The sequence below is a fragment of the Diabrotica virgifera genome, chromosome 4, assembly GCF_917563875.1.
Source record: "Diabrotica virgifera virgifera chromosome 4, PGI_DIABVI_V3a".
NCBI classification, from domain to species: Eukaryota; Metazoa; Arthropoda; class Insecta; order Coleoptera; family Chrysomelidae; genus Diabrotica; species Diabrotica virgifera.
Genome location: NC_065446.1, coordinates 163,598,739 through 163,623,330, shown reverse-complemented (window position 1 = coordinate 163,623,330; position 24,592 = coordinate 163,598,739). Strand labels below are relative to the sequence as shown.

General features: G+C 33.5%; 1 protein-coding gene and 1 long non-coding RNA gene across 2 annotated transcripts; one reads left to right on the top strand and one right to left on the bottom strand.

Annotated features, from left to right (window-relative positions):
* Nucleotides 1-1,805: 1,805 nt before the first annotated feature.
* Nucleotides 1,806-7,800, bottom strand: LOC126883220 (uncharacterized). The gene is made up of 2 exons (XR_007697571.1): nucleotides 7,326-7,800; nucleotides 1,806-2,135 (listed from the first exon to the last, which is right to left on the bottom strand). It is a non-coding gene; the product is annotated as an uncharacterized LOC126883220 (long non-coding RNA).
* Nucleotides 7,801-7,866: 66 nt separating this feature from the next.
* LOC114335315 (50S ribosomal protein L27) lies at nucleotides 7,867-13,583 on the top strand. Its single transcript, XM_028285537.1, has 2 exons — nucleotides 7,867-8,253; nucleotides 13,243-13,583. The coding sequence occupies exons 1-2, from the start codon at nucleotides 8,101-8,103 to the stop codon at nucleotides 13,522-13,524; spliced, it is 435 nt and encodes a 144-aa protein (XP_028141338.1). The 5' UTR covers nucleotides 7,867-8,100; the 3' UTR covers nucleotides 13,525-13,583.
* Nucleotides 13,584-24,592: the final 11,009 nt, after the last annotated feature.

The following is a 24,592-nucleotide window of genomic DNA, read 5'->3' as shown; positions in this document are numbered from 1 at the left end:
TTGGTTGCAACTATGGAAGCTGAAAATGACTTTTTGTAGAATGTCAAAGTACTTCAAGAAGCAGTAAATATTGCAAAGTAGTTAGTTGTCTTCTTGTTTTTCATTTAGATGTACTGAAAGTAGTGATGAAAAAATTGTGCTTTATATAGTTCGTCCGCTCTAACTTTTCCGTTTTGACTTAATTTTCAAACAAATTAAGTCAGAACCTAAAGTGAAACGAACGTCGATGTGTATATACATTTTGTATACTTATACTATATACTACACACATCAGTGTACGTTTCACTTTAGGTTTTGACTTAATTTGTTTGAAAATAAATCGTGACGCATGGGAAAAGTTAGAGCAGACGAACTATACTGGTTTACCATGCAAATATGTATTTATGTGTTTATAATATGAGTTTAGACTGATGTCAATTAATTGTTATCAAGATTGAGCTGTGGTCAATGTACCTAAAATTGATCCGTTACTATTTACAGTGATGAAATTGAAACTAAATCTTGTAAATGAAGATTTAGGCATTATATTTAAAATTTCAATGAGGATTTCATCCTACTGAACCTGGTTTAAACATTATTTCAAAATATTATGAAGGATGTTCACAGCAGGAATAAAAATAACTTATTGCATGCCAACATGATTCAAAAATTTTATAAATTGTAGAATAATTTTAGACTGCACAGAAATCTATTGTAACCAACCAAAAAATTGGAAAAACAGATAGAGTAACATATAGCTCATATAAACATAGAAATACTTTAAAATGTCTAATTGAAGTGGCTCCCAATGGAGTAGTTACTTATGCAAGTAAGGTTCAGTATTTGACAAGAAGATAGTAAAAAATTTAGTATGTATATTACAGCACATGGTATCAGGTGACTTAGTAATTGCTGATAAATGATTTTTGGTTTCCCATTTGTTTCCTTCAGTTGTAAGTTCAAAAAATAGACCACCTCTTTGAACAACTGCTCAATTTACACCAAACCAATAATTGCTAAAGGAAGAATACATGTCAGAAAAATCATAGCATGTGATTTGACTTTAAAAAACACATGCAATGATGACAGTCACATTCTCATGTTAGTGGTCACACAGTAAATCACTAGAAAAAACTCCATTATACTATCCCGACATGGTAAGTATGGGTCATTCGTCATTCTATGAATATACAACTCTCTTGGATTATCTCGATAACGAATATTTTACTGTGCAAAATATGAAGAACGAAAGTAAATTGAAAATTACATTGTTGTTTATGGGAATAATTACTCTAGAGCCATTTACTTTCGTACTTCTTATGTTGCACAGTAAAATATTCGTTGTTGAGATAATCCAAGAGTCATATATTTGTTGAATGGGCCATATTTGATCTTACATTTAGTTTACTCTCAAAATTAACATCAAAGTCTGATTTTATATGTATGTTATTTTAAAATATAAATTATGTATCCTTGATAATATGTTATTGACTTACTAATCATGGTACATATGTTCTTTCTATTGATTTACTCTTTTAATATGGGTATCCACATCTACTTAGGAATTTGCAACACAATTGGGTTCAGTAACATAATTAGAGTCACTTCTTTGATTTTTCTTTTTATCATTCATTATGGAAATAAATATTGTAGAATCAATGAGTGAATGAATTAATTCAATGAGCTATATAGTTAATTAGTTTCAAGTAACATTTTAAAATCAAAAATGTTTTATGCATGTAATCTGGAAAATAAAAATAATAAATTTCTATTTTTGCTATCTTCAATATGTATATGTTTAGATATATAAAATAAACAAAAAAATGTAATTTTAAAGTGCTTTATTTCCACATAAAAATGGTATATACTTATTTATTCAAATAAAATGTTTTTAATAATTTTATATTGTGTTCCCAGCATTCTTCAATACCGACATCATATATGATCGATTCTGAAGGCATCCAGATCACTAGGTGGCACACCTTCCTTTTTATTAATTATAAGTTGCCTTGAATTTGGATGTAATAATCGTGCTTTGTGTTCAGTACTCATTTTTTCTTTCATTAAAATATATGATATAGTCCCTATAAAACATATCATTAACCAATGATTTGTACTCTTCTTTGTTCTTTTCCAAATTTTATGGCCTTTATTTTCTGAAAAAATAAAAAGAAATATACTTTTATTTTACCTACTTTAAAATCGTTTTATTGTCTTTTATTTATTTATTTTACTCTGAAGCAACAGTTTGAAGCCTAATCGAAAGGTCAGTCAAAGATGATGTGTCAACACATATTGCAAAGTTAAAACGAATTTTCAATTAGCTAAATAATGGGCTTGAAATGAAGCAACTAAGTAAGGTACCAGATGTAATGATTATATGCAAAATTCTACATTATTTTACCTGGTCAGTATGAAAGCTAGCTTACAATTAGCAAGGCAGTGCATGTAAACAATGATTTAAGTTGTTAAAGATGTTCAAAATTTATCTACTCGTTTCACAATAATGGTATATTATTAAAATATTTTTTATCATTTTTTCTCTTTTCTCGATTATTAGTTTTTATTGTATAGTATATAAATTATTCTAATTACTGAATACATAGATAGTGAAAAAATAATCCCATTAATTACATTAATGAATAATTTACGTAATTGTACAAATAATAAATAACTGTTATTCAAAAATTGAACGGAAATATGATCTAGTTCTCATTCATTGCTGATGACGACATTGCTGTCAACTTATGTTTACATCTACTACATTGCTTATGTGATTTTACTATATACTTATATAGTAAATATATACAGGGTGTCCCGAAAAGATTGGTCATAAATTATACCACAGATTTTGGGGTCAAAAATAGATTGATTGAACCTCACTTACCTATATACAATAGTGCACACAAAAAAAGTTACAGCCCTTTGAAGTTACAAAATAAAAATCGATTTTTTTCATATATCGAAAACTCTATGGAAAATGGACATGTGGCATTCTTATGGCATCTTATCTTAAAAAAAAATTAAAGTGAAATTTGTGCACCCCAAAAAAATTTTATGGGGGTTTTGATCCCTTCAACCCTCCCAAACTTCTGTGTATGTTCCAATTAAATTATTATTGTGGCACCACTAGTTAAACACAATGTTTTCAAAATTTTTTTGCCTCTTAGTACTTTTTCGATAAGCCAGTGTTTATCGAGACGTTTTGAATATGTGTCGGATCCACCACATATTTGTAAATGGTTAACTACGATTATAGACCTGTTAATAATCTGAAAATTTATTTATAATTTACATTTTTAGGTATATTTTAAAAAAGATGCTGAATCTCGATAAAAGGTGACTTATCAAAAAAAGACTAAGAGGCAAAAAAGTTTTAAAAACACTGTGTTTAACTTATGGTACCACAATAATAGTTTAATTGGAACGTACACAAACATTTGGGGAGTTTAAATGGACAAAATCCCCATAAAATTTGTATGTAAATATATTAAAAAAGAAGCCGCATCTTGATAAAAACTGGCTTATCGAAAAAATACTATGTGGCAAAAAAGTTATTAAAATGTTGTGTTTATCTAATGATACCACAATAATAAATTAATTGGAACATACAAAAAAGTTTGGGGGGGCTTTAAGGGAACAAAACCCCCATTAAATTTTTATGTGGTGGACAAATTTCACTATAATTTTGTTTTAAGATGTTCCTGCCATAAGAATGATACATGTCCATTTTCAATAAAAAATCTCTAACAGTTTTCGATATATTGAAAAAAGTCGATTTTCATTTTGTAACTTCAAAGGGCTGTAACTTTTTTTATGAGCACATTTATACTAAGGTAAGTTAGGTTCAATCGAACTATTTTTGACCCCAGAATGTGTGGTATAATTTATGACCAATCTTTTCGGGTTTCACACAATGAAGAAGTAAAAATTTTTGAAGCTGCGATAAAATACACTTAGTAACAAGAAGAAGCTAGAGCTGTCGATATTATGAAGCTACAGAGATGGCGAGACTTAGCAGCATCCAAACGAGATACATCGGAAAGGCAGATGAAAATCACTAGTTTTTTCGTGCATTCTAAACTATTCTATCTACAAAGTCAGATGTAAATCAATGTTAAACTGATTCTAGTTTTATTTTAATCTTTTTTAAATTAATATGTGCATACAGTATACAGTACATAATTAAAGACTTTGAAGAGTAAGCCCATTACAATAGACGTAAACTTGTGTTTCATTTAACCCTCCCTATTATCCGCCATTTTAGCTTATCAGCCTTCCGTTGGCCCATTTATGGCGGATAACCGAGACTCTACTGTATTTATAGTAAATTAACAATAACAATGGACCATCTTCATCTCTGTTTAATATTTAATATTCCGATAACTAATCGAATAAAGGATTACAGATTACGGTAAATATTTATTAAACATATATGATTACAAACTTTTGTACATGTTTTATTTTAGACCGTGACAAGTGCTCTCATCTGATTGACGTTGACAATGTGACAAATACACTGACACCTAAAGGTGTGTTCACACTATACACTAAACACCTTCCCCTTAAAGATCAAGTTTCACTGGGGGTTTAATAGATCGTCCAAAACGAGATCTTTGATAACCTGAAGTACCTGGGTCAGAGATTACTTGTTCATTTTTATTAACATCTATTGTCCTAAATAATAGATTGATATCATCTACAATATCATTATTACTTATAGGAATCTGATTATTCAAATATGTTTTTTGTTCAGGTATATACTGGTCGGGAAACAATTCGGAAAAGAAGAATTCAAGCAGGAAACAAAGCATTCTACAGAAATAAAAAAATTTTCAAAGATAAGAAGATAAGCCGGAATACAAAAATGAAAATCTACAAAACGACCATAAGACCAATAGTGCTATATGCTTTGGAGGCATTCACATTAACAGCAAGAGAAGAAGAGCAGCTGAAAGTTTTTGAGAGAAAAATTATGAGAAAAATTCTGGGACCAAAGAGGGAAAACGAAGAGGATGCAAGGCAATGGATGAACCACGAAATACAAGAATGGATGGGTCAAGAGAACATAGTAAGAGCAACAAAAGCACAGAGAATTAGATGGTATGGACACATAATGAGAAGAGAGAAGAACAATCCGTTAAGAGTTATAACCGAATGGATACCACCAGGTACAAGAACCAGAGGCAGGCCTAAACTCAGATGGAGACAACAAGTGGAAGAAGACTTAAGAAGTATGGAAATTAGAAATATAGGAAGCAAAATCAGAGAGAGAGAAGAATGGAGAAAGGTAGTGGAAACAGCGAAGTCACACCAGCAATTGTAAAACTAAAGTCAGAATGGGATGATCCCCCACAAAAAGGATCTTCAAGTGAAAACAGCTTCAGCTTCCTCGGGAGCGTACAGCTTGTATATATATATATATATATATATATATATGTGCATACAGTATACAGTACATAATTAAAGACTTTGAAGAGTAAGCCCATTACAATAGACGTAAACTTGTGTTTCATTTAACCCTCCCTATTATCCGCCATTTTAGCTTATCTGCCCTTCCGTTGGCCCATTTATGGCGGATAACCGAGACTCTACTGTATTTATAGTAAATTAACAATAACAATGGACCATCTTCATCTCCAACAAGTAGACCAATATGCACTAACAGAAGCAGAAATACAAGACATAATAAAAAAATGAAAAATAAGGTCCCAGGATGCAATATAATAACTGTAGAAATATTAAAATATGGAGGACACAGAATACAGAGTGAAATATGAAAGTTAATACTAGAGATATGGACCACAGATATATAATGCCGGAACAATGGAAAGTTGCAGTGATATGCCCTATACATAAGAAGGGAGACAAGTTAGATTGCAATAATCACCAGGGAATATCACTACTAAACGTTGGATATAAAATATTGGAAGGAAGACTAAATAGTATAATGGAACAAACAACAGGGGATTATCAAGGAGGATTCAGAAAAGGCAGGTCAACTATACATCAAATATTTACAGTAAGACAAATGCTGGGAAAATTCTACAAGCGAAATACTGAACTACATAATCACATCATCTATTTGTAGATTTCAAACAAGCATATGACTCAGTATTTAGAAAGGAATTATATAGCTCAATGCAAGAGGTAAATGTGTCAAAAAAAACTAATCAGATTAGTAAAACTATGCCTGGTCAACACCAAGGCAAAAGTAAGGATCCAAAATCAACTGTCTGATGAATTTAACATTAATGAAGGTCTAACACAAAGGGATGTGCTGTCAACAACACTTTTTAACCTTGCGTTGGAACAAGTAATCAGGAAAACTCCTATAGATAGGTAAGGTACAATATTTACAAAGCTCAATTAAGTCCTTGCTTAGGCAGATATGTAGACATAATCAATTGAACATTAAAAGACCTAGAAAAAATTTATACATATTTTAAAGATGCGGCACAGACTATGGGCTACAAGTTAATGTCTCAAAGACAAAGTACATGATAAAAACTGGGGAAAAAGTACAAAAGAATGGCAACAACATATCCCTGAGTGGACAAATATTTAAAAGAGTAGACTGTTTCAAATATTTACGATCAACAATTACAGAAGGAAATAAAAACAGTGATGAGATAACAGTGAGAATTTCATTTGGAAACAAATGCTTCTACAGCCTACAGAACATCATAAAGTCAAAATCAGTATCTATTAATTCAAAAGTAAAAGTATACACAACAGAAACCTGTAGTAATGTATGCATCAGAAATGTGGACTTTGACTAGTGAACATGAGGAACAACTTCTTAGATGGGAAAGAAAAATATATGGACCTATAAAGGAGAAAGGCGTATAAGGGTGAACCACAAAATAAATAGAGTGTTTGACAGACCGACTATCATAAAAGAAATGCAAAGTAAACACCTGAGTTGGTTGGGACAAGTAGAAAGGATGGGTTAAATACAAAAAAGTACTTAGAAAATAATAAACGGGAAGAGACCGAGAGGTAGGCCTAGAAAGAGATGGATTGATGGTATTCACCAGGATTTGAAAGACCTAGAAATATGAGAATGGGAAAAAAACAAAAGAAAGGAAAACATGGGCAACTGTAGTCAAGCAAGCAATACACATAACGCCGAAAAGACCTCAAAAAGAAACAAGAAAGTAATATAGATAATAACGTTTAGAACTTTTGAGGTGTTACGAGTGTAGCTGGCCTTTGTCATGCAAAACTTTAGAGCCTAGAAACCCTAACGGGTGGCCATGGCCCTCCATGAGCTGTTAGTGGTCACCGATGATGATTTAATTCTTTAATTCAATAGATAAAAGATAAAAGTGAGGTTAACATACTTCTGTCTTTGAATAGCACTAATCCATTTTTTTCTTTGATCCTGCCTATATTTGGATGTAGGAAAACGAAAGAATTTCATTCCACTATTTCTCCATGTACAATGACAGTCAAAAACAACACAAGAATCGCATTTTAAAAAATTAAGGGAATAATAATTATTTTGATTTATAGAAGCAATCGCAGGTGACGGTGTTGCCAGAGAAATTTTTGTAAATGCACTGGAGTGACTGGAATATTGACTAAAATGTACTACACCAACACATTTTGTACAAAAACTTAAAAAACGTCGTTTTATGTTATTTGAAGCAAATTTATTATATCACAAAATTTTAGGTTTTTACTTTAGATACTTTAGTATCAATAGTATCACAAGTTTGGTTGTTAATTGTATCAAATTGGTACAAATTGTACCAACTCTGGCAACGCTTGTGGGACGAGCTTCCAATTTTCGCCACCATGAGAAGGACGGTCGATATGTGTCATCCCCTCCATGTCAACCCTCTCAGCGGATATGTATATTTTATATCAACCACCGAGTTCTATTAACCGTCATGATGATCATTTATTTAAAATCGTACAAAATTGCATTACTGGAGAATATTTGCTACTCGAAAGAGTCGAAAGTCGACAAAAAAAAGAGGACACAAAAAAGTAAATTTTTCCCAAAGTTGGCTATGTGAATTGTCAAAAACATAATCTAAAAATAATAACAACAGACAACAAGATAAGAAGAAGAAAATAAATAGGTTAACCTAAACTTTAGGATTTATTAAAATGAATTTTACTTTTAATTATATCAAAACAACCGTATTAAAACCCACAGTCACAGCTGCTATTCAAAATATTGTACGGTTTGCGAGTAAAAAGACAAGCGGCAGTACAAGAAATACGAGTACAAAAGTCAGGCCAAAACACAGAGGTATCAAAGTAAGTTTTGCATTTATTTATGGTCCTTATTTTCTATATTATTGTCATTACAATATTTGCATTTGACTTCTCCACCTTCTTTTAGTGTATTAACAGCTTTAATATATTTAATTTCTATGCTTTTGTCTTTTTTGTTACTAATGAAGTTTTGAAAATCATAGCATAGCTACAATTTTAGGTTTCTATTTCATAACTATTTTCTGTTTTTCTTAGTACTATTTTTCTGGTTATACATAGTATATCGATGGTTAAGAGCACAGATTATGTCCACTTTTTGCTGATTTTAAGATAACATTATAAAAATATTCAGTAGGGTCATATGAATGTCCTGCATAATTATTGTAAGTCCAGAATGATTGTAAATGGGTTAAACGGCCTTGTCAAAATATAGTATTTCCCATTTATACTAAAAACTGACTTGCACAGATATTTTATGTCCGTTTGGAAGTGCACAAACATAGTATGTTTTGGGACATACAATATTAGTGCTCACGCGATCAAACTTATCATGGCTGTAACCGGGCATGCAGTAACATGCGGTAACAACCCTTATGTTGTATGTCCATACACATTTTCAAAAAAAATATTTTTTAACCCAATAATACATAATATTTTAAAAAATATCTACATTAAGCTGATAATGATACCCGAACTTATTACCCAAACATTATGATATATCAGTATATCAGCAGTATCAAACAAAAAGTAATGCGAAAACTTCAAAACGTTCTACTCAACAATTAAGATATTTGGACATACTATATCTGCGCTCTTAACCATCAATATGGTTATATTTTATGGTTTTACTTGATATTTTTATATTTAATTTCACGTTCCATGCTTCCTCATCTTTTCAAAAAAATGGTACAGATATTTTTTATTCCTGTCATGACCACTTGGAGCGTAACCAGTTGATTATCTTACCACCAGCTTATCTAGAATATGCATACTACATGTTTTTTGAGTAAAAAGTGTTCACCACCTTCACTGTAATGACTTTCATCATACAAAATATGGTTAACTGTTTCAGCACCTCTGTTACAGAGTCTTCAGTGCAATTCTCTATGAAATAAACCCATTATATGCGGGTGTCCTTGTGACACACATATTCAGTAAGGAAGCCCTTAAGACTCTCAAGATTAGTCCTGCTTGTTTTCGGTAGTACTTCAGCCCTATTAGGGCATATTTATCCAATACTCATTATGCCATGTATTTTACAAGGTATATTATCTTAGTAAGAGTTATGTTACCTACAGATCCAGACATTTTTATGGCCCTATAGATTAGTCCAGTGATGCTCTTCTGACAAGTTCATGAGCCTTTCATTGCTGTGTATTCATTAATTACTAGTGTGACACTATTATTATGTTTCACCACACTTCTTCTTGGCATTCCCACCTTAGCCTAGAGTCCACTTTACAACTTAGAAGAGCCTTCATGGCTGCTTAGTTATTCTCATGTTAACATATACATGTTCATTTGATTTTTTCCCAAATACTTCATTTTTGTAATGTGCTAAAAATATACACCAAATTTCATTAAAATTGACTTACTAGATTTTGCATAATAATTTTGCAATCTAAACTTTTTTTAAAAAATTAAAATTTTTTAAAATCTTGCACAACAAAAACTAGAACATACAAAGATTTGTCAATTTTTTTACATATAAAGAAGTACTTCACCTATCTAATGCACTTTACAGAATTGAAATCGGATTGTTTAAGCAGCCTCAGCAATGTTTTACAGTTATAAACAATTTTTTGGCTTATAAACAAATTAGCGCTGTGGCCAGGAGGGGGTGCTACGGGCTCCTTTATTTAGATGGACTTATCCAAGTTTTTTTATGTATTTTGACCTGTAGAACACGAATTTTTTGGGTACCAGTTGTTCCGGATGTCGATAAGATTGTTATAAACAAAGAACTTGAGGAATTACATAACATCGATTTTTTTTGCAAAATAAACATTTTTTTGTATTTCTTGGGTATTTCTAAGCAAAAAATGTTCTTACAAGTTTTTTCGTAGGATGCATAGTTTTCGAGATAAATGCGGTGGAACTTTCAAAAAATCGAGAAATTGCAATTTTTGAACGCGAATAACGTTTGATTAAAAAATAAAATAGCAATTCTGCTGACAGCATTTGAAAGTTTAAGTCAAATTATACCGGTTTTAATTATTTGCATTGCTAAAAATTAATTTTTTTATTATTAAACAAAGCTATTTGTTTATAAGCCAAAAAATTGTTTATAAATTTAAAACATTAATGAGGCCCCTTAAATAATCCGATTTTAATTCTGTAAAGTGTATTAGATAGGTAGAACACCTCTTTATATATAAAAAAATTAGCGAACTTCTAAATGGTCTACTTTTTGTTCAGAAAGATTTTAAAAAATTTGAACTTTTTTAAAAACATTTAGATTGCAAATTTATTATGCAAAATTTATTAGGTCGATTTTAATGAAATTTGGTACACGATTTAAGTATGTTACAAAGAATTTCCTAAGCGAATTACTAAGGATCTAAGTGCCACCAAAGTGGTTAAAAAATATTGAAAAACAACAGACTTATTTTGCCCCCTTATTTTGTACTTATTGCTATATTGCAGAAAAGGTAATACCTTAAGACATTTTTTACCAGTCGTATATCATACAAAATTCAATTATCTTTATTTTTTTTTTCTACGACTTTGTTCCAAAACTAATCGTTTTAAAGTTATAAGCAAAGAAAGCAGAAAAAAATTGATGTTTTTCGAAATTTTTAAATATTTTAATTTTTTTATTAATGTTCCGGGCATACCTATTTGAGAAGGAGCATAAGTCAATTATAATTACTGAAGGTGGCACCTAACTTTATCTGCAAAAATCCGAATGCCACCTCTCCCATCCAAAACGTTTTTTCGCAGATCCTTACTGGTCTATTACCTGGTTTTTAGATTTACGTAGTATTAATGACAATTGAAGCAAAATGATATATAACTATTCAGAAGAGTTTATATATAAAATCAATAAAAAGATGAGATATTCCAATATTCAAAAGTTTTGGACATATGTGCATGTTTTCTTCATAATATTATGAATGCATGTAGTCAAATTCCCAAGTTAATAAGTTTAATAATACACACACCGGCCAAATTAGCTGAACACTTTAAAAATGGGACATATTTGATGTCTCGGATTTCCTAAACCAGTGGTCCGATTTGAGTGATTTTTTTAATATTTTATAGCCTTATCATTTAAGAATACTGTTGTAATAATATTGATACTAGACAGGTAAATGTTATTTTATACTGGGTGTTACAATCATACTATGTTTTTTCCTTAAAGTTCGGGGCACTCTGTGGAATATTCTAGCCTATATAAAATATTAAAATTAAAACTCAATTGTAGCCTTAAGCTTTCTTAACATTTTCTTATTTTGATCATTTGCTTAGGTTGGATAATAAAAAAGTTAGGTACTTTAACAACTAGTCATCTTCTTCATCAATACAGGGTGTTTCTAAATAAGTGCGACAAACTTTAAGGGGTAATTCTACATGAAAAACTAATGACCGTTTGCTTTATAAACATATGTCCGCAAATGCTTCGTTTCCGAGATACAGGATGTTGAATTTTTTCGTTCAAACTGACGATTTATTTATTGCTCTAGAACCGGTTGAGGTATGCAAATAAAATTTGGTAGGTTTTAAGAGGTAGTTATTGCGCATTTTTTGACATGCAATTAAGAATTTTATATTCACCACTGGCGTGCATACGGGTATAAACATTTTAGATATATCCCGTATGCACGCCAATGGTGAAAATAAAATTTTTAGTTGTATGTCAAAAAATGCGCAATACCTACCTCTTAAAACCTACCAAATTTCATGTGCATATCTCAACCAGTTTTTGAGCAATAAATAAATCATCAGTTTGAAAGAAAAAATTCAACATCCCGTATCTCGGAAACCAAGCATTTGCGGACATATGATTATAAAGCAAACGGTCATTAGTTTTTCATGTAGAATTACCCCTTAAAGTTTGTCACACTTATTTAGAAACACCCTGTATTGATGAAGATCGTGACTAGTTGTTAAAGTACCTAACTTTTTTATTATCCAACCTAAGCAAACGATTTAAATAAGAAAATGTTAAGAAAGCCAAAGGCTACAATTGAGTTTTAATTTTAATATTTTATATAGGCTAGAATATTACACAGAGTGCTCCGAACTTTAAGGAAAAAACACAGTATGATTGTAACACCCGGTATAAAATGACATTTACCTGTCTAGTAACAATATTATTACACCGATATTCTTAAATGATAAGGCTATAACATATTAAAAAAATCACTCAAATCGGACAACTGGTTTAGGAAATCCGAGACACCAAACGTGTCCCATTTTTAAGGTGTTCGGCTAATTTTGCCGGTGTGTGTATATGTTTTATTATTAATGTAAAGCGTCGTTTAAACACAACGATAAGTCACAGCAACTAGTTGTGATGACAAGTTGAAACACTGTTTAGACGCTGCGATTCAATGCGATACCACCTTCAACCCAACTCCAACTTTGATAAGTTGTGCGATGCACCGTTTACACACAATGATAAGTTGCAACAACTCGATTGACCTTGATAAGTTGTTTGATTTATCGCTGTGTTTAAACGACCCTTTAGAAGGACTTCGTTATACTGAGATTATTAACATTTCGTTTCATGGTACAAACTATGGTCAAAATGAACCCACTACAAGAATACTAAAAACTGCCCATGAACACAGCAATAGTTTAGAGTTATGTCGAACATTTAAGTTAAGGCATCAGTTAAAGTTTTGAGTATCTAAGTTTTGAATTTAGTTTAATTGTTATTTTTGTTTGTATTTTTATAATGTAACTTAAACTTTGTACAGGTTAGGTCAGGTTGACGTTATTCTTTTGTAAAAATGGTATATTCATAAATATATTAGTTATATAATTATACACAATATATTTCTTTAAATATGTGCCCATTTTCAGATACCAGATGGTCGAAATGTAAATGCTGGTAATATTTTAGTCCTTCAACGTAACCTTCGTTTCCATCCAGGTTTAAACGTTGGTATGGGTAGAAATGGTACCTTATTTGCACTTCTTCCAGGAAGAGTTTCAGTGACATGTGAAAAGGTTGATTTGGATTGGGACCACACATGGGTCCAGAGATGCCACGGATATAGAAAAGGTGTAGATTTTTACAAGAAATACTTTAATGTTATACCTATACCACAGCATCAAAATTTTAAACTTGTTAATGAAATCTAGGTAATGTGATATATTAGTAATTATGTATTTTAAATAAAACAAGTATGATACAATCATTATTTTTAGTTTTTATTTTGTGCTATGTACCCTTTGTTGCAGTATACCATTCGCACAGGTCCGTGAACTTAGCCCGAAAAAGTCGGGAAAAAAAATGCGATTGATGCCATTCGTTTGTCCATTGATTGTCCACGATTGTCCACCATTTTATTTCATTAGTCCATCCATCAATTCTTTTTTATACACAAAAATTTTTTTTCGGGCTAACTTCACAAATCCACAAATTTTCGAAAATTTAAAAAAACTCTTGCTATATTGTTTGTCCATCGTTTGTCCATGTTTGTCCACCACATAATTTTTTTTGTCCACCCTCTGAAACAACCCCCTGTTAATTGTAATTATTTTTTTATTTCTTAATTCGGGCTAACTTCACGTTCTCTTAAATGGGCATTTAAACGTTAATTCGGGTGCAGAATCACAACTAAGCGTTTGTCCACTCCTTCGCAGCGTTTGTCCAACCCCTTAAAGTGCGAAACAACCCCCTCGTCAATTGTAATTATTTTTTTATTTCTTTATTCGGGCTAACTTCACGTTCTCTTAAATGGGCATTTAAACATTAATTCCGGTGCAGAATCACAACTAAGCGTCTGTCCACCCCTTTGCAGCGTTTGTCCAACCCCTTAAAGTGCGAAACAACCCCCCTGTTAATTGTAATTATTTTTTTATTTCTTAATTCCGGCTAACTTCACGTCCATTTAAACGTGTATTTTAAAGTTAATTCGGGTGAAGAGTCACAACTACCTGTTTGTCCACCCCATCGCAGCGTTTGTCCAGCCCCTTGAAGTGCGAAACAACCCCCTAGTTAATTGTAATTATTTTTTTATTTCTTTATTCGGGCTAACTTCACGTTCTCTTAAATGGGCATTTAAACGTTAATTCGGGTGCAGAATCACAACTGCCCGTTTGTCCACCCTTTCGCAGCGTTTGTCCAACCACTTAAAGTGCGAAACAACCCCCTCGTTAATTGTAATTATTTTTTTATTTCTTTATTCGGGCTAGCTTCACGTTCCCTTAAATGGGCATTTAAACGTTAATTGGGATGCAGAATCACAACTACCCGTTTGTCCACCCCTTCGCAGCGTTTGTCCAGCCCCTTAAAGTGCGAAACAACCCCCTAGTTAATTGTAATGATTTTTTTATTTCTTTATTCGGGCTAGCTTCACGTTCCCTTAAATGGGAATTTAAACGTTAATTCGGATGCAGAATCACAACTACCCGTTTGTCCACCCCTTCGCAGCGTTTGTCCAGCCCCATAAAGTGCGAAACAACCCCATAGTCAATTGTAATTATTTTTTTATTTCTTTATTCGGGCTAACTTCACGTTCTCTTAAATGGGCATTTAAACGTTAATTCGGCTGCAGAATCACAACTGCCCGTTTGTCCACCCTTTCGCAGCGTTTGTCCAACCACTTAAAGTGCGAAACAACCCCCTCGTTAATTGTAATTATTTTTTTATTTCTTTATTCGGGCTAGCTTCACGTTCACTTAAATGGGCATTTAAACGTTAATTCGGATGCAGAATCACAACTACCCGTTTGTCCACCCCTTCGCAGCGTTTGTCCAGCCCCTTAAAGTGCGAAACAACCCCCTAGTTAATTGTAATTATTTTTTTATTTCTTTATTCGGGCTAACTTCACGTTCCCTTAAATGGGCATTTAAACGTTAATTCGTGTGCAGAATCACAACTGCCAGTTTGTCCACCCTTTCGCAGCGTTTGTCCAACCACTTAAAGTGCGAAACAACCCCCCTGTTAATTGTAATTATTTTTTTATTTCTTAATTCCGGCTAACTTCACGTCCATTTAAACGTGTATTTTAAAGTTAATTCGGGTGAAGAATCACAACTACCCGTTTGTCCACCCCATCGCAGCGTTTGTCCAGCCCCTTAAAGTGCGAAACAACCCCCTAGTTAATTGTAATTATTTTTTTATTTCTTTATTCGGGCTAACTTCACGTTCCCTTAAATGGGCATTTAAACGTTAATTCGGGTGCAGAATCACAACTACCCGTTTGTCCACCCCTTCGCAGCGTTTGTCCAACCCCTTAAAGTGCGAAACAACCCCCCTGTTAATTGTAATTATTTTTTTATTTCTTAATTCGGGCTAGCTTCACGTTCCCTTAAATGGGGATTTAAAAGCTGGCCCGAATTAAGAAATAAAAAAATAATTACAACTAACACGGGGGTTGTTTCGCACTTTAAGGGGTTGGACAAACTCTGCCAAGGGGTGGACAAACGGGTAGTTGTGGTTCTGCACCCGAATTAACGTTTAAATGCCCATTTAAGGGAACGTAAAGCTAGCCAGAATTAAGAAATAAAAAAATAATTACAATTAACAGGGGGGTTCTTTCGCACTTTAAGGGGTTGTACAAACGCTGCGAAGTGGTGGACAAACGGGTAGTTGTGATTCTGCACCCGAATTAACGTTTAAATGCCCATTTAAGGGAACCTAAAGCTAGCCCGAATTAAGAAATAAAAAAATAATTACAATTAACGGTTGTTTCGCACTTTAAGGGGTTGGACAAACGCTGCGAAGGGTTGGACAAACGCTGCGAAGGGGTGGACAAACGGGTAGTTGTGATTCTGCATCCGAATTAACGTTTAAATGTCCATTTAAGAGAACGTAAAGTTAGCCCGAATAAAGAAATAAAAAAATAATTACAATTAACGAGGGGGTTGTTTCGCACTTTAAGGGGTTGGACAAACGGGCAGTTGTGGTTCTGCACCCGAATTAACGTTTAAATGCCCATTTAAGAGAACGTGACGTTAGCCCGAATTAAGAAATAAAAAAATAATTACAATTAACAGGGGGTTGTTTCAGAGGGTGGACAAAAAATATTATGTGGTGGACAAACATGGACAAACGATGGACAAACAACATAGCAAGAGTTTTTTTAAATTTTAGAAAATTTGTGAATTTGTGAAGTTAGCTCGAAAAAAAATTTTTGTAAATAAAAAAAATTGATGGGTGGACTAACGAAATAACATGGTGGACAAACATTGACAATCAATGGACAATCGAATGGCATCGATCACATTTTTTTTGCTGCAAAGGGGTGGACAAACGGGTAGTTGTGATTCTGCACCTGAATTAACGTTTAAATGCCCATTTAAGAGAGCGTGAAGTTAGCCCGAATAAAAAAATAAAAAAAAAAAAATACAATTAACGAGGGGGTTGTTTCGCACTTTAAGGGGTTGGACAAACGCTGCGAAGGTGTGGACAAACGGGTAGTTGTGATTCGACACCCGAATTAACGTTTAAATGCCCATTTAAGGGAACGTGAAGCTAGCCCGAATTAAGAAATAAAAAAATAATTGCAATTAACAGGGGGGTTGTTTCGCACTTTAAGGGGTTGGACAAACGCTGCGAAGGGGTGGACAAACGGGTAGTTGTGATTCTGCACCCGAATTAACGTTTAAATGCCCATTTAAGAGAACGTAAAGCTAGCCCGAATTAGGAAATAAAAAAATAATTACAATTAGCATGGGGGTTGTTTCGCACTTTAATGGGTTGGACAAACGCTGCGAAGGGGTGGACAAACAGCTAGTTGTGATTCTGCATCCGAATTAACGTTTAAATGCCCATTTAAGGGAACGTGAAGCTAGCCCAAATAAAAAAATAAAAAAATAATTACAATTAACGAGGGGGTTGTTTCGCACTTTAAGTGGTTGGACAAACGCTGCGAAAGGGTGGACAAACGGGCAGTTGTGATTCTGCACCCGAATTAACGTTTAAATGCCGATTTAAGAGAACGTGAAGTTAGCCCGAATAAAGAAATAAAAAAATAATTACAATTAACTAGGGGGTTGTTTCGCACTTTAAGGGGCTGGACAAACGCAGCAATGGGGTGGACAAACGGGTAGCTGTGATTCTTCACCCGAATTAGCTTTAAAATACGCGTTTAAACGGACGTGAAGTTAGCCCGAATTAAGAAATAAAAAAATAATTACAATTAACAGGGGTGTTGTTTCGCACTTTAAGGGGTTGGACAAACGCTGCGAAGGGGTGGACAAACGGGTAGTTGTGATTCTGCACCCGAATTAACGTTTAAATGCCCATTTAAGGGAACGTAAAGAGCCAGAATTAAGAAATAAAAAATAATTACAATTAACAGGGGGGTTGTTTCGCACTTTAAGGGGTTGGACAAACGCTGCGAAGGGGTGGACAAACGGGTAGTTGTGATTCTGCACCCGAATTAACGTTTAAATGCCCATTTAAGGGAACGTGAAGTTAGCCCGAATAAAGAAATAAAAAAATAATTACAATTAACGAGGGGGTTGTTTCGCACTTTAAGGGGTTGGGCAAACGCTGCGAAGGGGTGTAAAAACGGGTAGTTGTGATTCTGCACCCGAATTAACGTTTAAATGCCCATTTAAGGAAACGTGAAGCTAGCCCGAATTAAGAAATAAAAAAATAATTGCAATTAATATGGTGGTTGTTTCGCACTTTAAGGGGTTGGACAAACGCTACGAAGGGGTGGACAAACGGGTAGTTGTGATTCGACACCCGAATTAACGTTTAAATGCCCATTTAAGGGAACGCGAAGCTAGCCCGAATTAAGAAATAAAAAAATAATTGCAATTAACAGGGGGGTTGTTTCGCACTTTAAGGGGTTGGACAAACGCTTCGAAGGGGTGGACAAACGGGTAGTTGTGATTCTGCACCCGAATTAACGTTTAAATGCCCATTTAAGAGAACGTGAAGCTAGCCCGAACTAAGAAATAAAAAAATAATGACAATTAGCATGGGGGTTGTTTCGCACTTTAATGGGTTGGACAAACGCTGCGAAAGGGTGGACAAACGGGTAGTTGTGATTCTGCATCCGAATTAACGTTTAAATGCCCACTTAAGGGAACGTGAAGCTAGCCCGAATAAAGAAATAAAAAAATAATTACAATTAACGAGGGGGTTGTTTCGCACTTTAAGTGGTTGGACAAACGCTGCGAAAGGGTGGACAAACGGGCAGTTGTGATTCTGCACCCGAATTAACGTTTAAATGCCGATTTAAGAGAACGTGAAGTTAGCCCGAATAAAGAAATAAAAAAATAATTACAATTAACTAGGGGGTTGTTTCGCACTTTAAGGGGCTGGACAAACGCTGCGATGGGGTGGACAAACAAGTAGTTGTGATTCTTCACCCGAATTAGCTTTAAAATACGCGTTTAAACGGACGTGAAGTTAGCCCGAATTAAGAAATAAAAAAATAATTACAATTAACAGGGGGGTTGTTTCGCACTTTAAGGGGTTGGACAAACGCTGCGAAGGGGTGGACAAACGGGTAGTTGTGATTCTGCACCCGAATTAACGTTTAAATGCCCATTTAAGGGAACGTAGTAAAGCTAGCCCGAATTAAGAAATAAAAAAATAATTACAAGTAACAGGGGGGTTGTTTCGCACTTTAAGGGGTTGGACAAACGCTGCGAAGGGGTGGACAAACGGGTAGTTGTGATTCTGCACCCGAAATAACGTTTAAATGCCCATTTAAGGGAACGTAAGTAGCAATTTTTCGACGCATTGGTTGTCAGTACAAACAAATGCACTGTATATAACGTTGCCCGAGAGCATTTTCAGTTGTTTCGGCCAACGACCCCTAACCCGACTGACATTACGATGTTACAACGTTAAGTAATATCTTTAGTTATATGGGCAACTAAGTTATTACTATTGTGACAACTACATATCACAGTCAAGTTTTTTCAACAATCGCAACTACTTAAAAACGTTATAATGCTAAACTAATTTACGCCCATGGGTTTTCTGGCCGACTAGGTAGTTGTCTCTCACGACCACAGGGCCTTTACGTATAGTTCTATAGATATGTGACACGTTTACGGCAACTTCAGGAGCAAAGAAAGAATTTACTTTATAACCTTACTTTTTTCTTATTATTTTATATTTTATTTTGCTGGAAATTTTCGATTTATTTAACAACCTGTTTATTTGTTTTTTATTAGCTGGTTTCTCCATTGTCCATTGTTTTATCAGTAGATTTGATAAGCTCTAATCTTTGTATCAGCTTTGCTAGACAGGGTTGCCAGGCCAGTTCTTACTCTTTCAGTGCTATATCCGTTGCAAGATAATTTGGCTGAAACTCCGACAAAATATGTACTTTTTGTACATATTTTGTCTGAATTCCATCCGAATTATCTTGCAGCGGATAGTAGTTTTCATTTCAAAAAATCAATAGAAATCAGTAGATTCTTTTTAGGCCCTGTAAATACAGTAAAATCTGTGTTAACGGTTACCTGTCAAAATCGCCCGATTTCATAATCAACTTAAAGCACAGAATAAATAACCATATGGTTATTAAACCATATGGTTATTATGGTTAAATAACCATATGGTTAGTTATTCTGTGCTTAAAGTAAACATTAAGTAAAGTTCACTTTAAAGTTGACATTTACCCATATATGAATTGTGATAAAGGTAGAGGTACCAACTTACTTAAAATTTAAAAAACTGATTATGAAACCGAGCGTTACAATCATTTTGAAAATTCTCCAAACCAATTATATGAATATTTCCTTATTTAGATCTGGTATTTACCAGTTTCATTTCTAGACAAGGCGAAAACGGCGGGTTCGAAGGGAAAAATATTCCCATGAAATTTTTTTGCATAATCACATTCGTGAGACATCCCAGAATAAGGTTCAAGAAGTCGCCCAAGTGAAAAGTGGGCCAATTTTTTTTTAACAATTTTTTTTAATCAAATTGCAAGAATCAACATTTTTGGCCCGAGCAATTTTTTATTTAATTTTTTGGACCATTCTGGACAAAAAAGGTCTCTAATAATTTTTCTCTAAAGTTGATCGTTTTCGACTTATAAGCAATTTAAAATTGAAAAAAACGAAAAATGGCGATTTTCAAGGCTTAATAACTCGGTTAAAATTTATTATTATGAAAGTCAATATATGACTAAATCAAAGTTTGAAGCCCCCCTACAAGATCCTGAAGAAATTTTCGTCATTATTTTATTACTAAGCTGTTATTTTTAAGTAATGAGAATAAGCGCCATTCACGTGTGCGGGGCTGTAAATGCTGAGTGCGAGAGAAAAGCTATTCCAGCAGTCCTCGCACTCACATTTACAGCAGCGTCAATACGATACAACCACTCATTGTTATTAATTAAAAATAACAGCTTAGTAGTAAATTAATGAAACAGATTTCTTCGGGATCATGTAACGGTGACTTTAAACTTTGATTTAGTCACTTTCTGACTTTCAAAATAATAATTTTTGACCGACTTATTAAGCCTTAAAAATGGCCATTTTCGTGTTTTTCAAATTTTAACTTGCTTCTAACTCGAAAAAGATCAACTTTAGAGAAAAATTATAAGAGACCTTTTTTGTCCAGAATGGTCCAAAAAATCTAAAAAAAATTAGTCCGGGCCAAAATATTTATTTTTGCAATTTGATTTAAAAAAAATTGTTAAAAAAAAATTGGCCCACTTTTCTCGTGGGCGACTTCTTGAACCTTATTCTGGGATGTCTCACGAATGTGATTATGCAAAAATATCTCATGGGAATATTTTCCCAACGAACCCGCCGTTTTCGCCTTGTCTATTCTCTGTCCATCTATTATCATCATCTACGTCCTGAATCTTATTTTCGGTAATGACATTGGGAAATTGTAACAAAATGTCTGAAAATTAATTTAGAAATGGGGTGAATACTATTAAAAAGCAAATTTTATTTTAGTGATAACAAAATATTGAAATATACCAAACATCTAATAAAAAACATTGCCTACTAGAATTTTTTAAATAATATCAAAAATATACCAAAACAGTAGATATCTACTAAATGTGGCAACGCTGTTAAGGAGAATGATGCACTTCATTGCACTGGTCACATGACCTCTGTCACCCAATAAGAGAGTGCGTTCTAGAGTGGTTGGGATAGTCGGTCCAGGCCGTGTTTGGTCGGCGATTGGACTTCTCGGTTGTCTCATCCGTCTATGGTTGGTAATAAGGTATATTTTAAGTAATATTGGTAATGTTGTTTAATGCACCATTTTGGTTTTTTTGGGATGTAAAGAAAATAAAAACACAAAATATAAAAAATGCAGGCATTTTCTAATACCTTTAAAAGCACCATCAATACATTAAATTCATACAAAACATCTTTAACATAAATTCTGGCTTTTATATTAAAATTAGATTTTTTAAATGTACATATTTTTTGTTAAAAAGGTGATAAAAAATGAGCGCGTGTGTTTTTTAAAGGTGGAATATCCATATTTGACGGTAATCTGAGATGCGTTTATAAATTTCACATCAGGTAATTTTGTTTAAGTCCTTATTTATGTAATTATATAAATTTAAATACCTGATATGATGTCAAAATAGTTTACTTTTTATATAGGTAAAAAAACATAACCAGTCCGACTCTTTGAGCAACCATTGCACGCAGGCACTTTTTATAGTCGCTTCAGTTGTCTTATGCAACGCTTAAGGTTGCCTAGGCAACGTCAAGACAACTCAAAAATCGTCCACCAAATTAGTGCAGAATTGGGTCGTCTTCTAGGCCAGCGATTCTCAATCTGTGGTACATGTACCACTGGTGGTACAGTTCATTACTTGCGGTGGTACACAAAACACAAAAAAAATTAAAATAGTAGTAATAGTAGTAAGTCTTCATAATACACTCTAAAAATACAGGGTGTAACAAAAATACAGGTCATAAATTAAATCACATATTCTGGAACCAAAAATACTTCGATTGAACCTTATTTACCCTAGTACAAATATGCACACAAAAAAAGTTACAGCCCTTTGAAATTACAAAATAAAAATCGATTTTTTCCAATATATCGAAAACTATTTGAGTTTTCTTATTGAAAACGGACATGTGGCATTATTATGACAGCAAAATATTAAAAAAAATTCTGCACCTCATAAAATTTTTATGGGGGTTTTGTTCCTTTAAACCCCCCAAACTTTTGTGTACGTTCCAATTAAATTATCACTGTGGCACCATTAGTTAAACACAATGTTTTTAAAACTTTTTTGCCTCTTAGTAATTTTTCTAACTAGTTTTTATCGAAATATTTTGAATATTTGTCAAATCCACCACATATTTGTATACTGTTAAGTACGATTATAGAGACCCTATAATAACATGAAAATTTATTTATAAATTACAGATTTTATAAGTATATTTTGAACCATATTAAAAAAGAAACCACATCTCGATAAAAGGTGCCTTATCGGAAAAATACTAAGAGGCAAAAAAGTTTTAAAGACACTGTTTTCAACTAATGGTACCGCAATAATAGTTTAATTGGAACATACTCAAACATTTGGGGGGTGTAAAGGCACAAAATCTCCATAAAATTGTCATGTTAACATTTTAAAAAAGAAGCTGCATCTCGATTAAAACTGGTATATCTAAAAAATACTAAGAGGCAAAAAAGTTTCAAAAACATTGTGTTTAACTAACGGTACCACAATAATAATTTAATTGGAACGTACATAAAAGTTTGGGGGGGTTTAAGGGAACAAAATCCCCATAAAATTTTTATGGGGTGCACAAATTTCACTATAATTTCTTTTTCAGATGTTCCTGCCATAGTCATGCCACATGTCCATTTTCAGTAAAAATCTCCAATAGTTCGATATATCGGAAAAAATCGAGTTTCATTTTGTAACTTCAGAGGGCTGTAACTTTTTTTTGTGTGCATATTTTTACTAGGGTAAGTTAGGTTCAATCGAACTATTTTTGGTTCCAGAATATGTGATTTAATTTATGAGCTGTATTTTTGTTACAACCTGTATATGTGGTACCAAAAATAATAAAAAGAACTGTAGGTGGTACATGACTCAAAAAGTTTGAGAACCGCTGTTCTAGGCAATAACAACGTTGTGACAAAACGTTGCCACGCGGTAGACAACGTTGTCGCGTCGACAAATTGCTACTTGGGGTGAAGTTAGCCCGAATAAAGAAATAAAAAAATAATTACAATTAACGAGGGGGTTGATTCGCACTTTAAGGGGTTGGACAAACGCTGCGAAGGGGTGGACAAACGGGCAGTTGTGATTCTGCACCCGAATTAACGTTTAAATGCCGATTTAAGAGAACGTGAAGTTAGCCCGAATAAAGAAATAAAAAAATAATTACAATTAACTAGGGGGTTGTTTCGCGCTTTAAGGGGCTGGACATCCCTAAACTAAAAATAATATTATGAATGCATGAAAATCTTTACAAGATATTATCTGCAGAGTGCACGTCTGGCACTAGGCAGTAGCCAAACGAGAACAGTGGTAAATATCATGGTTGGTGACGTCAGACCCAAGCGCGCGCTTTTAAAGTTGTTTGAAACGGTAATTTCGGGCGCGAAATTATAATCAGTTGTTGTACGTACACTATTAATTGTTAAGACGTAATATTTTGAATTTATCACTTTTAAACATAAATTAACAATTTTATGCAAAAATATTTTTATGTGCAAGTTCCCTATTGTTGAAAACAATATTTTTATAGTTTGATATATATGTAACTGTCATTCGATTTTTGTTTGCACCAATATTGAAAAAATGTGAAAACTTTGAATTATCCACGTCCGTCTGTCTGACCGCGTCCGACCGCGAATATAATTCCTCCGTCATTATACCAGGTAGAATGACAAATGAGGTGTCAAATGAAAGCTTATAATCCAATGATGGTACTAAAGGTGAGAAATTTGACCTAATAGGCAGTCTGTCCGTCCGACCGCGAATATAACTCCTCCGTTATTATACCAAGTAGAATGACAAATGAGATGTCAACTGAAAGCTTATAATCCAAGGATGGTGCTAAAAGTGAGAAATTTGATCTAGGCTCTCTGTCCATCAGACCGCGAATATAACTCCTGCGTCAGTATACCAAGTAGAATGACAAATGAGGTGTCAAATTAAAGCTGATAATCCAAGGATGATACTAAAGGTGAGAAATTTGACCGAGGTCGTATGTCTGTAAGAGAGATGGTACAAGAACTCGTTGTGGCTACAGAAAATGTAGGTTTAAATATAAACAT